The 15157-nt window shown below is 41.8% G+C and overlaps 2 protein-coding genes across 2 annotated transcripts; one reads left to right on the forward strand and one right to left on the reverse strand.

Annotated features, from left to right (window-relative positions):
- The first annotated feature begins 739 nt into the window (after positions 1–739).
- krt98 (keratin 98) lies at positions 740–5377 on the forward strand. Its single transcript, XM_062388010.1, has 8 exons — positions 740–2128; positions 2748–2830; positions 2999–3155; positions 3821–3982; positions 4070–4195; positions 4744–4964; positions 5123–5133; positions 5244–5377. The coding sequence occupies exons 1-8, from the start codon at positions 1790–1792 to the stop codon at positions 5339–5341; spliced, it is 1197 nt and encodes a 398-aa protein (XP_062243994.1). The 5' UTR covers positions 740–1789; the 3' UTR covers positions 5342–5377.
- Positions 5378–7369: 1992 nt separating this feature from the next.
- On the reverse strand, positions 7370–9631 carry krt15 (keratin 15). Its single transcript, XM_062388009.1, has 7 exons — positions 9080–9631; positions 8829–8911; positions 8550–8706; positions 8288–8449; positions 8075–8200; positions 7726–7943; positions 7370–7600 (listed from the first exon to the last, which is right to left on the reverse strand). Exons 1-7 carry the CDS (start codon positions 9566–9568, stop codon positions 7495–7497), a joined length of 1341 nt encoding a protein of 446 aa, XP_062243993.1. The 5' UTR covers positions 9569–9631; the 3' UTR covers positions 7370–7494.
- Positions 9632–15157: the final 5526 nt, after the last annotated feature.

Consider the following 15157-nt stretch of genomic DNA (forward strand, 5'->3'; position numbering starts at 1 on the left):
CCACATAGTCAGATTGTTAAACATCTTCAACAGCTGCTCAGAGAATAATTCGTTAAAAAAAATTATTGACTTTTAGGTCTTGCTCTGGGTATGCTCTCTACTGAGTGTCATGCTAGTTAACCAGTGCTTTCACATATTGCACGAGTCGTAGATATTATTGTAGACTCATATTTCTTATAAAACCTGAGGTTTGTGTCGATATGGGATGAGGGTCATGTGAACTAAAATATGATTGACAGGTTGTGATGTGAAATAGCTCAGTTAACGTGCCTGAGAATAGAATTACTAACAGAATTTAACTTCAGATTTATTTTAGATTAGATTCAACTTTATTGTCATTGCACAGTACAAGTACTTATACAACAAAATGCAGTTTAGCGTCTAACCAGAAGTGCAAAAAAGGAGTTAAAGTGCAGAGTATTGTGCGTATTTGAAATGTAAATAAATAAGATATGTACAGTAGCAAATATATATGGAATAATACAGTATTAACAGAGATTGTATGATATAAGAACTATGAGCAGTAATAACGGAAATAGTACAGTATTAACAGCTTTTGTATGATATAAGAACTATGAGCAGTAAGTAATATATCTGAAGTAGTGCAGTATTAACAGGTATTGTATGATATAAATATGAATATACTGCAGGATAATACAGTAGTAAAAAAAAGTAACAGTGTAGTGCAAGTGTTCAAATGTTCAGTGGTTGGAGGAGGGTGTGTGGCCGGGGGGGGCTGCTGCTATCACTGTGGTGCAGAGTGACTTTAAATAACCAAAGTCTGGTTCACAAAATGCATTTTATATCTAAGATGGCTAGGTGTCTGCAGCCATGTTTGTGGTACTGAAGGCTGCACAAATGCAGGTGCAGCACAGTGTTTTGGGCTGAATGCCAACGTGAGCGGATAACACATCTTTCATCTTATGCAAATTAAGGGATCATCAGAGTTATTACAATTCACCCTGAGGGGACAGATATCTGTTCCACATGCCATGGCAATCCATCCAATGGAGGCTGAGTTAAGACATTTTGTTATAATTTAAACAAATCAAAAGAAATTATTAGAAGAAATATCAATCAAACCTAAACTGAGATTAGTAGTAATCTGTCACCCCTAACCTGATAAGAGCTGGTTTGATGGACAGGTTTGTTCCATGCGTGACTTGGTCGAGGATGATAATGAGATATTCTGTTACTTGAACTTTGTTTACGACTTTTTTCTCTGTTTGACAATACTAAAATAACCCAGGCTAACTCAGAAATGCCTTGCCTTCAACCTTTGGCCCTGAGTTTCACTGAAGTGAAATTGTCACTGGTATGTGCCATTTTTCTCACTGCTGTGAGTAAATTAATGACTGCTATGCAAAAGAGCTAAAAGGGTTATCTGAAGGAAGGAATCATTTTAAACCATTCAGTGTGTCTTTGTGTCTCTAAACCTGCTTCAAAACAGCAGAACCAGGCAGGCTCCAATTACCAACTGCTTCAGGATCTATACTCTAGGAAATGTTGATTTTGTAGTATTCAAAGAATGCTCTTGATTGAGAAACCACAAAATGTGGAATCACGAGTCCAACCTGAAAATAGGCGGAAGAACCCCTACCCAGCCGTCACCACACCCGTTTTGATGGAGAGATTGTAAAGAGGAGTAGGGGGTAACCTGTTAACAGAATTCTTGCCTGTCAACTATCCATTGTGGCCCTTCCCACTCTTGTGTGTGTGACGGCTATATAAACAAGGAGCCCAAGGTAATGCTTTCAACTTCAGGTCAACCCCTCACCAACACTCCAACATGTCTCTGAGATCTACATCCTACGGCCAGAAGACCATGAGCGTCTACGGTGGAGCCGGTGGACATGGCACCCGTATCTCCTCATCCAGCATGAACTACGGGTCTCCCTCCAGGGGCTTCGACCTCACCGATGGCCTGGACCTCCACGTTAGTGCCAACGAGAAGGCCACCATGCAGAACCTGAACGACCGTCTTTCCTCCTACCTGGAGAAGGTGCGCAGCCTGGAGAAAAAGAACGATCAACTGGACAAGCAGATCAAAGAATGGTACCTGAGCAGAACCATCGTCTCCCATGACCACACCAGATTCTTTGTCATCATCGAGGACTTGAAGGACAAGGTAAGAAAACGGGGACGTGGGTGTTGTCTCATCTTTAGAACGTTAACATTCACTGTAAGTGGGTGGGTAGGAGGTAAATCGTTTGGTATGTCTGTCATAGTTTCAAAGTAGGTCAGGTTATCATCAGTATGTACATGTCACAAACAGAAACCAGTGGGGAAATCATATCTGTGACTGTCATACCAGATTCATTCCATCACATCCTGACAACAGTGACACAGTGAGAATTACACAACAACAAGGCACTGGTGTACAGTAGAGTCTGACCCACTCATCCAAAGGTTGCTTTCAATTTAACACAGTGAACATAAATCTTCTTTTTAATTTAAACTTAAAAGTTGATGATGATTCTGCTATCTTTACCAGGTAAATCGTTCAACTTTGTAAAATCCCCCCTGAGTAGGCTACACTAATCTATGACAACTATTTAAGAACCAAAGATTTAAGGGATTTCTTCCAATAATACAAAAATTCAACCAACCATTTACACTCTCAAATACCAGTGCTGGTCTCAAAACTCTCATATCAGTCAGGTTGTTGTGTACGGTGAGATTATATGAAGCAGAAGCAAGACTCTATCTCTCCTTACACGGTTCATTGTTTTTATCTTCCACCTCAGATTCGTGTCGCCTCCAGGGTCAATGCCAAGACAATCCTGGACATCGACAATGCAAAGCTGGCTGCTGATGATTTCAAAATGAAGTGAGTGTCCTCTATTTCAGTCCAAACCCCCTGCCCCTCTCTCCACTGCCACATAAGTGAAACTTGACATTGCACATCCAAGTGTTAACTAATGTCTAACTGATGAATTCTAAACTTTTTATGAGCCACCGAGCCACCTCTGACCTGGCTGTGTGTCCCCCTCCTCAGGTATGAGAACGAGCTGGCCATGAGGATGGCTGTGGAGGCGGACATCTCTGGACTTAAGCGGGTGCTGGATGAAATGAACATGGCCAGGATGGATCTGGAGAGTCAGTACGAGTCGCTGAAGGAAGAGCTCATCATGCTCAAGAGGAACCACGAGGAGGTGAGATGAGGGACAGCCAGCAGTGGTGCGCTGATTTCAAACTGTTGAGGTTTTTCAAGCGTGGCTTTACACACGGTTTACATTTGTCATCAGGTAATGTATCCCACAGGCCAACACCCACCCTGTGTAAGCACATGACTTGAAAGTATGTTACTACACTGGTGATTGATTATATGGCAAACACCATTGAACCTTTCAGCCACAGAGATAAATACACAAGCTATTCACTGTAATCCTGGTTTCAACTGGTCACAATTCACTCACATGACCTCTGCCTTACCTCTGATAACACTGATACGACTGAGGAAACACCATGGTAGGTTAGGCTCAAGTAAACACGTCTGCCGCCTTTAGTCTTTTTCCCAAAGCTGCCCCGGCTTCCCTCTGCACACTTCCTTGCATTCTTCTCTCCACCCATTAGCTCATTGCTTCTGTTTTTCCAACACACAGAACAGAAACATATAAAACACACACACTCACATCCACACATCCACATACACATACACACACACCCAGACACACAAACACACATAGTCAAAATAGATGAAACCCAAAGTAAATGCATCCATATGTTGCATCATATGTTGCATCACTACTGTAATAATAAAAGGTTAATTGAGTTCTTCCAGTGCCTAATCAAGTTGTTTCCCCTCTGACCTGTTCAGGAGCTGCTTCTGATGAGGGGTCAAATCGGAGGCACTGTAAACGTCTCCGTGGACGCTTCTCCCTCTCCAGACCTGAACAAGGTCATGGACGAAATCAGAGAACACTACGAAGGAGCGATCTGCAAGAACCGCAAGGAGCTCGAGGCCTGGTACCAGACCAAGGTAAGGCGTTACTGCGGTCGCCGCTCAATTCATGTGTGGGTCAGGTCACTTCATATTCTTCATTAACACGTGCCATGTTGTGTCCAGCTTACAGTGGTGGAGCAGGACGTGATGACCAACACAGAGTCCCTGACGATGTCCCGCACAGAGATCAGGGACCTGAAGAGCACCCTCCAGAGGCTTCAGATCGAACTCCAGTCCAATTTGAGCATGGTATGTCAACATTGTAAACATGTAAAGATCGATTATTAACTGGGGTTGAGACTGATACTATATTTTCAAGATGACACAGTCGTTTTTAATGCATGGTTATAGAAACAGTAGGTTCAAAGGTATAGTTTGTCATTTTGTGAAACATACTGTTTCTTTTTGGGGCCAAGACCTAAATGAGAAAATTGATACCTCATTCATGTCTGTGCTTTAGATATGAAGCCTCTGCCAGTTAGCCAGCTAGCTTAGCTTAGCATAAAGACTACCATCGGTTCACAAGACTCCAGCAAGTGGCCATTGCTGAATGCAAGTCTGTGTATCTTTTAACATTTTCGTCCAAGCCAGGCTAGCTGATTCCAGTAATTAAGCTAAGCTAAGCTAATTTGCTGCTTGTCTTAGCTTTGTATTCAGCACTGCAAGAAAATAAATAAGGGGACATGAGGAGTTGGCATTAGCTAAACACTTATCAGTTCTTTAAGCAGATTTCTAGATGCACACTTTTACGTAATATTCCTGAAAGTATAATCAACTGTTTCCTCGGACCTCAACAGAAATCCTCTCTGGAGAACACCCTGGGAGACACTCAGGCTCGCTACTCAGCACAGCTGGCCAGCCTCCAGGCCATGGTCACAAGCCTGGAGAGTCAGCTTACCCAGCTCCACGCAAACATCGCCAGCACCAAGCAAGATTACGACATGCTGCTGGACCTCAAGACCCGGCTGGAGCTGGAGATCGCAGAGTACAGGAGGCTGCTGGACGGGGAGGATGAGAGGTGAGACCTGACGAAGAGAGAGAAACAGGGGATAGGGAAACTCTTGAAAATGAAACAAATTAGAGGGTGTTAGAGGAAAGAAATGCACTCGAGACAATGGTGATGTAGATATGTTCCAGACTAATGTTTTCTACTTTCTTTTTTCCCATCATCACCAGCACCAGACAAGGTAAGCCTTTTTCAACAACCTTTTATCCTTATTTTATCAATTAATTGAACTTAATGTGTCTAAAATGTCCATGGTTTGCTCATGATTGTTGTTTCATTTCTTTTTTTCAGTCGTCACAAAGGTCATCACGGTGGTGGAGACACTTGTAGATGGAAAGGTGGTCGGCAGCAGCAAGACTGTTGACGTGGAAGTGGATGAGATTGAGTGAAAACTTGGAAAAATCAATAAAAATACTACAATTGAATTGAAGTTTCTGGTGTCGTTGAATTCTGCAATGAGCAGATCATTTTTGTGCCTCACTGCTGAAGTATGAGTCATTTTTTTTAATTATGTATTAAGTGTAAAAACAGTTACACACATTATACAACTAACAGTGATGTCACTGTATCTTGGAGTGAATAAGGGACCACTAGAGTTCAGCAAAAACAAGCGTTTCAGGTGATGTTAAGTTGCATGAATTTGTTTCATTGTCAATAGTGGGCCATTCACATTGACACACCTAAAGATGATTCCAAATTCTGCAGCTCTGACAAACGTGTTACTTATAAGCACAGGATTACAAGTTTCATCTAGCTGGTGGAGGATATAAAAAAATTGAGCACATATGACCCAGATGCTTTTGTCAAGAGTTAGTTTAAATCATAGACGGTAAAGTTAGACAGCATGACTGTTACTCAAAGTGTACCCAAATTATGTTGATTGCCCCATGGTGGCCTGCTGCAGTACAGGCTATAAACTACACATCCTCCATGTTAGCAGGTGGGACATAGACCAAATTAAGTGCATGTCAAAAACATTTTTCCTGAAGATGGTTTCTGTCATTTTTGGTAGTTGCTGATGTATGTACAAGTGTTCATGTTTCTGATAAGTTTGGTTCCCAGTGTTGATGCTTAAAAAACGGTGTGATGAGACTGACTCACTGGGATTGGTTGAGAGCGTGGACGGCAGGACTTTGAAGCTGCAGCTCCACTACTGTCAAGTGTCTGGTTCCAAATAACTAAACAACTAAATGAACCACAGGCACAAGATGGCAGCACCCGTTTAAAGGATATACTGGCTAAATTCTTGCTGAACTGGAGGAAGTGGAGACTTATTTTTAAATGCAGTCGATGATCAAAGATCAAAGCAGAGCTGAAGAGCAAGAAATAGAACATTTACATTGACTGGGAAGATATATGGTTCAAGTGGGATTATAATGGTTCACATTTTCTGCAGAATGCAAAGACATAGTTTGCCAATGTGTCAGCCATAACATTCTGCTGAGCGAAAACCTGCTGTCCCATGGAGCTGCAGTAGTAGGGGATTGTAATTAGAATAGGCGCTGCTTGTCAGCATTTTTTTCAATTTATCTTAGTGGCCAACAGAAGTACTGCAACCAAAAATACCCTGCACTGTCCTCCTCTGTACCACTGTGGTTCTCTATTATAATGTTTTTGTATGATGAGTTTTTAAATTTAAAGCTGTTGACTTGTACTGGATGTACAGTTTGTGGAACAGGTTCAGGGAAAAATATTTAAATTCACACATGAAGTTCCAGGAGTAGATAAATGGATGAACGTTTTTCGGATTACTCACTGAGGTGGAAACACACGCTCTAGTCGTCAAAAACATGAATTAATGAAGCTTTAACCGATGTAATGAGGGACAGGGACAGATCCCAGCATGCATGCGGTGGAAGTAAACTCCCTTGACACTCCATCACATTCGTAACACCCTGTGAGTTTAATTCATATGCCCCCATTCAAACTTGCATGTAGACTGCCGATTCAGACCCAGCACTTCCTTGTTGTGAGGGGCGGACGTTCACTTATTGTTGCAGAAGTAAACTGTTATATTGCAGGTATACTTTAACTTTGGAATCCTTACTAATTTGGTGAAAATCCCTAAACATGCTGCTTTTGAACATTGAGCTGTATTTTACTGATGTGCTGCTGAAACCTGTGCAGCCTGTGTGGGTACGAATATTTCCCCTCCTAAATAGCCTCATAATTCATATAAGAACCTTATCCACAGTTTCTTTATCTCTTTATATCCGGTTCATAACGTGGTTGGGACACTTTGCTACTCCAGCTTCAAGCTGTCATTTTAAACACGTCTGTCTAAAATAATCTTATCTCAGATCTGCCAAATACTTAAATCATTACTCATCATGATGAAGATCAAATGTGCAATTCAAAATTCAACTGTTAGCATCATGACATAATTTAGAATCAAGGAGACTCGGTCAGACAGATAGTAGTGAGCAAACAGAGAGCCTTTTATTGCATTCACATGTGCATATGAAGGAAGGTTTTGGTTTTGATGTTGAGCTTGGGTTCTTCGGGTGTGACCCTCTGTGCTGTGGTTGCTTTGTGGGACAGATTATGTGGTTGTCCTGGTGGTGGACACCACCTGGCCATCCTTTGTTTCCTGTGTGACCACGACGACCTTTGTTGTGGTGTTGCTTTTTGATGAACCACTACCCATACTGTGAAAAGAAAGACAAATACAGTGGTGCCATTAAAACCATTGTAATGGTCAAAATTCCAGAGTTGAAGGTGTAAGACAGAATTTCAAAGCATTATTTTTACGCCATGTCTCTTATTTCCTCACCTGCCCTCTCCGTCCATCAGCCTCTTGTATTCTGCGATCTCCATCTCCAGACGTGTCTTGATGTCGAGCAGCATCTTGTACTCTTGGCTCTGGCGCTCCATGTCACCACGCAGCTGCATCAGCTGTCCTTCCAGGCTCGTTACCTGCATCTGGAGGCTTTGGAGCTGCATGGAGTAACGGCACTCTGTGTCGTTCAAGGTGCCTTCCAGTGCCGCTTTCTGCGGGAGGAAAGAGAGGAGAAGAATGAAAGAAGGGGAACAAATTCATAAACTGGGAAAATATTGGAAGCGGCATGAGAAGAGAATGCGTTGGTAAGGCAAGCTTGGAGATTTGCTCCCTTTTTATTTACCATGCTCAATTGTGACTGCAGCTCGATCTCCAGGCCCTGCAGTGTGCGACGGAGCTCTGAGATCTCTGTCTTGGTGGTATTGAGAACTTCTGTGCTGACTGCAACCTCCTGGTTCAGCGTCTCTGACTATGGAAGAAGTAAAAACATTAGTGTCATATAATACAACATACCCTTGATCAAAATGAACCCACTGTGATTTTGGCCCTGTCTTACCTTTGTCTGGAACCAGGCCTCCAGCTCTCTCTGGTTCTTAGCTGCTGCAGCTTCATACTGCTCACGGATCTCAGCCATTACGGCGTTCAGGTCTCCCTGTGGTTTTGCGTCCACCTCCACGTTGATCTGTCCAGTCATCTGGGTGCGCATGGCTGCCAATTCCTGGTGAATAAACAGTTTGTTAAGAGGTAGTTAGATCTCGTTTCTTTGTTCAAAGAATTGGAAAGCTCATTCACTTAAACACTCTGCGTCCGGGACCCACCTCCTCGTGGTTCCTCTTGAGGTAGATCAGCTCCTCCCTGAGTCCTTCGATCTGCATCTCCAGGTCTGATCTGGCCAGTGTCAGCTCATCCAACAGTCTCTTCAGACCAGCAATATCTGCCTCCACCGATTGACGCATGGCAAGTTCATTCTCATACCTGTGAGGCAGCGAGAGAGTAGACATTTGCAACTTAGCATCAATGTATGCATTCTTAAAAAATGCAGGGTCTGGTTGATTCACAGATTTTAGACACTTTTTGTCTCTGATGTTGTTGCTTACTTGGTTCTGAAGTCGTCTGCTGCCAGTTTTGCGTTGTCAATAGACAGATAGATTCCTGCATTGAGACAGGTGGCAGCCTGGATCTGTGTAACAAAGAAATGTTTAATGTTACAGACTCCAACATATATTGCATGCAACATGAGATCAGTTTTTCACAAAGTCACGCACATGCATTGTCCCGCCAGTGTATAAACCTACACGCTGCTTCACATGGTAAATTACATTCAGGGTTCAGAGGTCAGGTGACATACCTTTCCCTGCAGGTCAGCAATGGTGAGCTCAAAAGCAGAATAGTCACGGGCATTGGGGGCGGTTTTGCTCTCCAAAAACTGGCGGATCTTCAGCTCCAGCTCGCCATTGGCCTTCTCAAGGCTGCGCACTTTGTTTAGGTAGGTGGCCAGACGGTCGTTCAGGTTCTGCATGGTGGCTTTCTCGTTGGCAGAGACGTGCAGATCCGCGCCATCACCTCCACCAAATCCTCCACCAAAGCTTCCACCAAATCCTCCACCATATCCTCCACCATATCCTCCACCTCCACCTCCACCTCCACTTCCAAAGCTGCTCCTCAGACCACCACCTCCATAAGAGCTTGTGGAGATTCTAGATCCAGTGCCACCTGCACCGGCATACACACTTGAGGCATATCCCCTTTGCATTGAGCCTCCACCTCCACCTCCACTAAGGCTCCCAGTTCCGAAACGCGTGGACCTGGTGCTTGTCATGCTGGTTCTGGTGTTCATCGTTGCAGATGATAGTGTGAAGACTGCTCAGGAGGTCTGACTACCCAGGAGAGGAAGTAGAGTTGGATGCAGAGCTCTACCTCGGCCCCCTTTTTATCCTGCACAGGGCTGCTGCTGCGCCTGATGTGGGTGGGGCCGTGCAGGGCTGAAGGGAGGAGCGTGACGTAATAATTGGCACTTAACCAGTCCCATCACACACACCCTTCAAGTTAATTTTGTGCAACGAGCAGGAGAAAGTGGGATTAGCTTTAATCCTGTTTTCTTTTATTTCTCCAAACCACACTGTTTAAACTGAAAAGGGCCACGCCTGTTGCATGTTTTACTTCAGGTAAGTTATTCAGTCAAATCCAGCAAGTTTGAAAATTGCGACAGAGCTCTTACAGATCACGTGTCTGTTGAGTTTGTGCCATAAATCTTGGGCAAGACTCGCCAAACCTGTTACGATACCAAGCCAACGATCACAATAAACACTGCAGGGTTCAATACAGAATTTTTTTCAACTTGATTCTCGGCCAGCTCATCTCACACACCTTGGTCTTTGTTCTCTGAAGTAACTTAACCAAGGTACAATTAGCATTCTTATTATTTTAAGCACTGTTCACAGTTTCAGTTCGTTTTCACATCTTTCCACAAACTTTCTCTTTTTCTTCACAGTAGCCTGCAGAATTCCCAACTAGCAGCAGTTTTTGCAGATGCTCATGAGGCCATGTTGAGACCTGACCTCAATCAAGACTGGTCACAGGAGTGCCGTAAAGCTGCAGGTGTGCCTGCAGCTTTCCTTTGTTTTCTTGGCAGCGCACTTCGGTATGTGTATCATGCCCCAACAAGAACAAGCTCTTCCTTCTGTGCTTCTTTCCATGTCACCACAGTCATGTCTTTTTTGGTGTCTAATTAAATTTATAAAAGAAACATGCAGCTGATTAAATCTTTTGCTCGTTTTATTGTTAGAATAAAGCTCTTATTATTACAGACTGATTTTATTATGGTTGAATGTCACAGAGAGTTGTTTCACTAACAAATTACTTCAGCAGACATGCACATCTCAAAGTTATAAAAAGCAGATCCTTCTTTTCACTGCTGCTTTTCATTTGACGGTTGCACACTCACCCCATGCATATGCTAAATAACCATAAATTTGGGTAGAAGATTGGGTATAAAGAAAATATTTGGGTCTCTCGGGGAGAAAGTATTTTAACACCGACGCACCAATGCACAGGAGGTAAAGTACAGCTTATTGCAATTGGTTGAGAATTCCACTGCTCCACGCTTCTTTTTAGATTTATGTCGTCTTCAAGTATAAAAAACAAGTCAGCGAAAAAGTTGAAAAAAAAGTAGATTTTTACAGATGAGCCACTTGCAGTCTCAGTTTCTTAATAGATAGCCTATGCACAACCAAGGGCTGGTGTACATTTGAATGCACGACGCAGGCTGTGCACCTCTTTACAATGATGCGTTCAAACATTCCTGTCGTAGTATATCATTGGGTGTGGCACTGGAGGTGAGGTTGAAACAAATTAATACAAAATGTTCTGTTTGATTAAGCTTATGTAAAGTTTACTACGTTTATTAACAGACTAGTTGTTTGTGATGTATGTAAACCTGTGAGTTTTTAGACACAGCAAGAGTTGGCCTATTTCTCAGGCTACTACTTGTCTCCATGTGGCATGTGGTAACCGTACCCATTAAACTGTCAGCTCGCCCTGATTCCTGCAGACTGGTGAGGTTTTCTCGTATTCATTGCAATTAAATAGATCTCACAATAACATTCGACAACTTTGCCAATGAATAATTAAAAAAATAGAAGCTATGACAAGACCATTTAATAAAGGTATAGAACATTAACAGAAATTAGGTAATGCTCAACTGAGCCAGTTTTCCTCAGGCTCAAGGCAAACGGTTGAGATCACATAGATGTCACACGCAACCAGGTAGCTTTCTCACCAGGAGATGGTGGAGAAAGTTATGCAGTGATCATAAATTTAAACTTGTTTTCCAGTTTAAAATTTTTTGTTCTTTTTTTCTTCCCTTTTTCTGAAAGAGTTAATGATGTTGTAAGAAAATCTCAAACAATCTAAAACTCACACAAAGTCTCTCTTTTTTTGCTTGTCTTTGTTTTAATGTTACATTACAAATTGTATATAACATTAAGCTAAATGAAATTGTTGTGCACATTACAAGAAAGTCTTGAATGTTGAATGTTGAATGTTGAATGTTGAATGTTGAATGTTGAATGTTGAATGTTGAATGTTGAATGTTGAATTTTGAATCTTGAATCTTGAATAAGCCTGGTCTGTGAGAAACATGTCTCAACAACTGAAGGATGGTACTATGCTAAAAAATGTGTGCTCTCCAAGGGAATGAATCTTTCCAGCTCAAGTGGTCCTCAGGCTTTCCCTCTATAGCGCCACCCTTAGGTTGTGGTTTAGAAAGAAACATCTTAACAACCATTGACCACTTACACAGCTGCTCGTCTTCTTTCTCACATTGGCATCTGTTGGTGTAGTCAGTGTCCTGTTGTGAACTGAACTAGTACAGGAGTGAGGATTTTGACTCGTCGTTACAGCCTGCTAAAAGAAGACTTCTCAACTAGCTACCAGCACATTAAAATATGATAAAAAACCCCACAGAAATACCTGTGGATTACAGATTACACAACAATTCATGAATGGACTTCCAAGAAGCTTGGTACATGTCAAGGAAGAACCCACAACATTTTTTACAGAACTGAATTAGGGGGTAAATTCATCCATTTCTTCCCACTATCTTTAACAACGTTTGGTGGATTTCATGGAAAATAACTCATGAATGTTGATTTTTGAGTGTATGCAATTTGGTGCAAATCAAAATCAATCAATTAATCAAATTTTATTTGTAAAGCTCATATTCACAAATCACAAATCCTCATATTGGGCTTCACATGGTGACCTCTTCTGTTCTTAACCCTAAAAAATAGTGAGGAAAAAGTACCAGACCAACAGGACGGACACATCCACAAAATAACAAAAAACAGTTTTTAACATAATGGAAAGATGTGTCAATGTTTAGAGTACTCATACAAAATAAAATGACAGAAAAAGATAGAGAGAGCAGCAATGACAATTGAAATTAGTTATTGCAAGTAATGTGAGTAGTTGTATTGTATATCAAGCAGTCTTGTTGGAATCATAGTCCATGATCAGCGCTTACCACAATCACGACCCAGAACCACTACTAAATATCTGGATAGAGTAACTGTGGTTTCATTAAGGGACTGTTGGGCCATTCACTGTCTGCCCTTCTAGTTTGCTAAGTATTTAGCCTTTAAATGTCACATACATGTATGACCTTTCAGAGGCTTTCCACTGAATACATTTATCATTATTGTACTAAAGATACAGTTTTAGATCGGCTCCTGCAAATAAATGACATCCAAATCCTTTGAAAAATCACAGAAAGGTGCACTGAGGCAGCTGTGAAAGGAGCAGTGAGCAGCTGAGAGACTGTGGTTGTGTTGATGAGATGTTGCTGAAAAAATGCATTAGCAAATCTGCAAATAAAACTGAACCCAACTGCAAGTGTTGTTGTGCATTGGGCATTTATATAGAAATTTGCCTTTTTCTTTAGGTTGTTGTGAGGTTAAACACAAAATCAGTGATGTACTTGCAGGTTTCATCTCTTTCAATGTGCCTCTTAACATTATCAACCACTATTTCAAATAAGTATAAGAAAATATACAAATTAAGTAAACGTTGTGCAACAAATTGACACAATGCACCCCCTTGTTTTGGCATAAGAGGACAGAGCTGTTGTGTCATGTAAGATGAATGATTAATGAGAATGGTATGCTTGGCAGTAAAAGTTAAGGTGTGACTGCGGTTTCTGTTTGCAGAGTATGAATGAGGTATTCATGGCTGGAATCAGGATACTCCTGCGACCTGGAACACGCTCCATCTGAATTCAGCCTTTCAAACATTTTTTGATCAAATAAAAAAATAAAATGCTAACAGTTATCATCGCAATATATTTTCTCCGATAGCAATATAACACAATAATACCACTCAGTAGAGCACATACCTCCACTGTTTTCTATTTTATTCTATTTTATACTATTTATTTTTTATTTTTTAGGTTGTAATTTCTTGAGCATTGCTAGAAGAGAGCCTGTGACTCAAGCATTTCACTGCCAGCAACTGCGGCAAGGCCCAACAATCCCCTTGAAATGTATTCAAGCTGCGCCATATTTCACACACTCTTCTGGAAAAATGCAAGATTCTTTTCATCAAGATAAATGAATTATTCTGGGGAAAGTGGTTTTCTCAAAGCTTCCAGAAAGGAAGCTTTGAGAAAATGGAAAAAAAATTAAAAAGATGGATCCGTCGCCTGATCCAGATCAACAATAAAATCAAATGTGTTCTTCCCTGACCAATATCACATCCATCCATCTGTCCAGTATTGTTTGTGTAATGGTACTTACAGACAGACAAACTATTGCCTTACCTCCTGGGACATATTGTTCCAAATTGCACAAGCATGGTTTAGTATAATTGGCTTCGATTTTTAACCTCAGATTGTTGAATGTTTCATGTTCCAACAAATGTCTTCAACTTTCACCAAGGTGCAAAAATCTACCAAACTTCAGAGACATGATACTTCACATTTATTATCCAAATCGACAGCTGTGAACATTTTTAAACATGATACAATTTTTTCCCCATATCTCCCAGCGCTGCTCAAATCTCACTGCAGACTGATTCCTGCCCTGTGGTATCTATTAAACTTGCCAAACCACATCAATAATTCTTTTTGACAGGTTTTCTGTGTCACATATTCCAAGCATTTTTCATCTAATTGGGAAATGGGACTCCTCAAAACGCAAGAGGTCCATTAAAGTGTGAGTATGAAGTGCCTCACAGTCACAAGTAACCTGCAGCTTTCAGCAGAAACTGGAACAGTATGTTCAAAATGCAGTTTGAGCAGAGAAATAGCCAAGCTTCTACCTGGGTGTGTGACTGTCATATACGAGCCAGCTTAAAAAAATATCTCGCCCTCGATCTCTTGTAGGAGAGATAGCATGCATGATTACTCATGAACACATTAACAATGCTCCTCTGCCTTTGTGACCTATCTACCACAGGCCCAGGCTGGTTTCTGCTGTATCAGGAAGTGCCCTGCAGGGACGAGACACACCCTGAGCAGAGAGCAATAATTCCTGCATCAACTAATCTTGTCATCTTGAGCTGGTTTGAAAGGTCTGGAAAATTACTGCAGACGATTCTGAACTCAGAGCGGAGCGGCAGAGCTTCTCCTCTCTCATAAATGTGTGCAATTTTATTAAATCGGCAGCTTCGTTCTCTCTGCTGCGAGTCGTCTCGACGGCTTAACGCGCACACAAATAAACTCGTTACTGCCTGTGGTTTGGTCAATATGGAGCAAACCGCTCTCAGCTGAGGGGAAACCCACATTTCCTCATGTCGCGCACACAGTATGTTGGAGTAGCATGGCCGACTGTTTTCTCTCTCTGTGAGATAGACCATCCTCATCCTTTGAGGGTTGCAGGGACGGGGGTCGTTTGGTGAGAGCCTGCTACAGCCAATAGCACAAATGCCAGGG

The sequence above is a fragment of the Platichthys flesus genome, chromosome 5 (genome assembly GCF_949316205.1).
Source record: "Platichthys flesus chromosome 5, fPlaFle2.1, whole genome shotgun sequence".
Classification (NCBI taxonomy): domain Eukaryota; kingdom Metazoa; phylum Chordata; class Actinopteri; order Pleuronectiformes; family Pleuronectidae; genus Platichthys; species Platichthys flesus.

What these genes read in the sequence shown, in the direction of transcription:
- krt98 (XM_062388010.1), top strand. Translation starts at nt 1,790, where the DNA reads ATGTCTCTGAGATCTACATCCTACGGCCAGAAGACCATGAGCGTCTAC. An exon ending in GCTGATGATTTCAAAATGAA is followed by an intron (nt 2,831 to 2,998) that starts GTGAGTGTCCTC and finishes CCCCCTCCTCAG; the next exon opens with GTATGAGAACGAGCTGGCCA. An exon ending in AGGCCTGGTACCAGACCAAG is followed by an intron (nt 3,983 to 4,069) that starts GTAAGGCGTTAC and finishes TGTTGTGTCCAG; the next exon opens with CTTACAGTGGTGGAGCAGGA.
- krt15 (XM_062388009.1), bottom strand. Translation starts at nt 9,568, where the DNA reads ATGAACACCAGAACCAGCATGACAAGCACCAGGTCCACGCGTTTCGGA. An exon ending in GCAGACGACTTCAGAACCAA is followed by an intron (nt 8,707 to 8,828) that starts GTAAGCAACAAC and finishes GCTGCCTCACAG; the next exon opens with GTATGAGAATGAACTTGCCA. An exon ending in CTGATGGACGGAGAGGGCAG is followed by an intron (nt 7,601 to 7,725) that starts GTGAGGAAATAA and finishes TTCTTTTCACAG; the next exon opens with TATGGGTAGTGGTTCATCAA.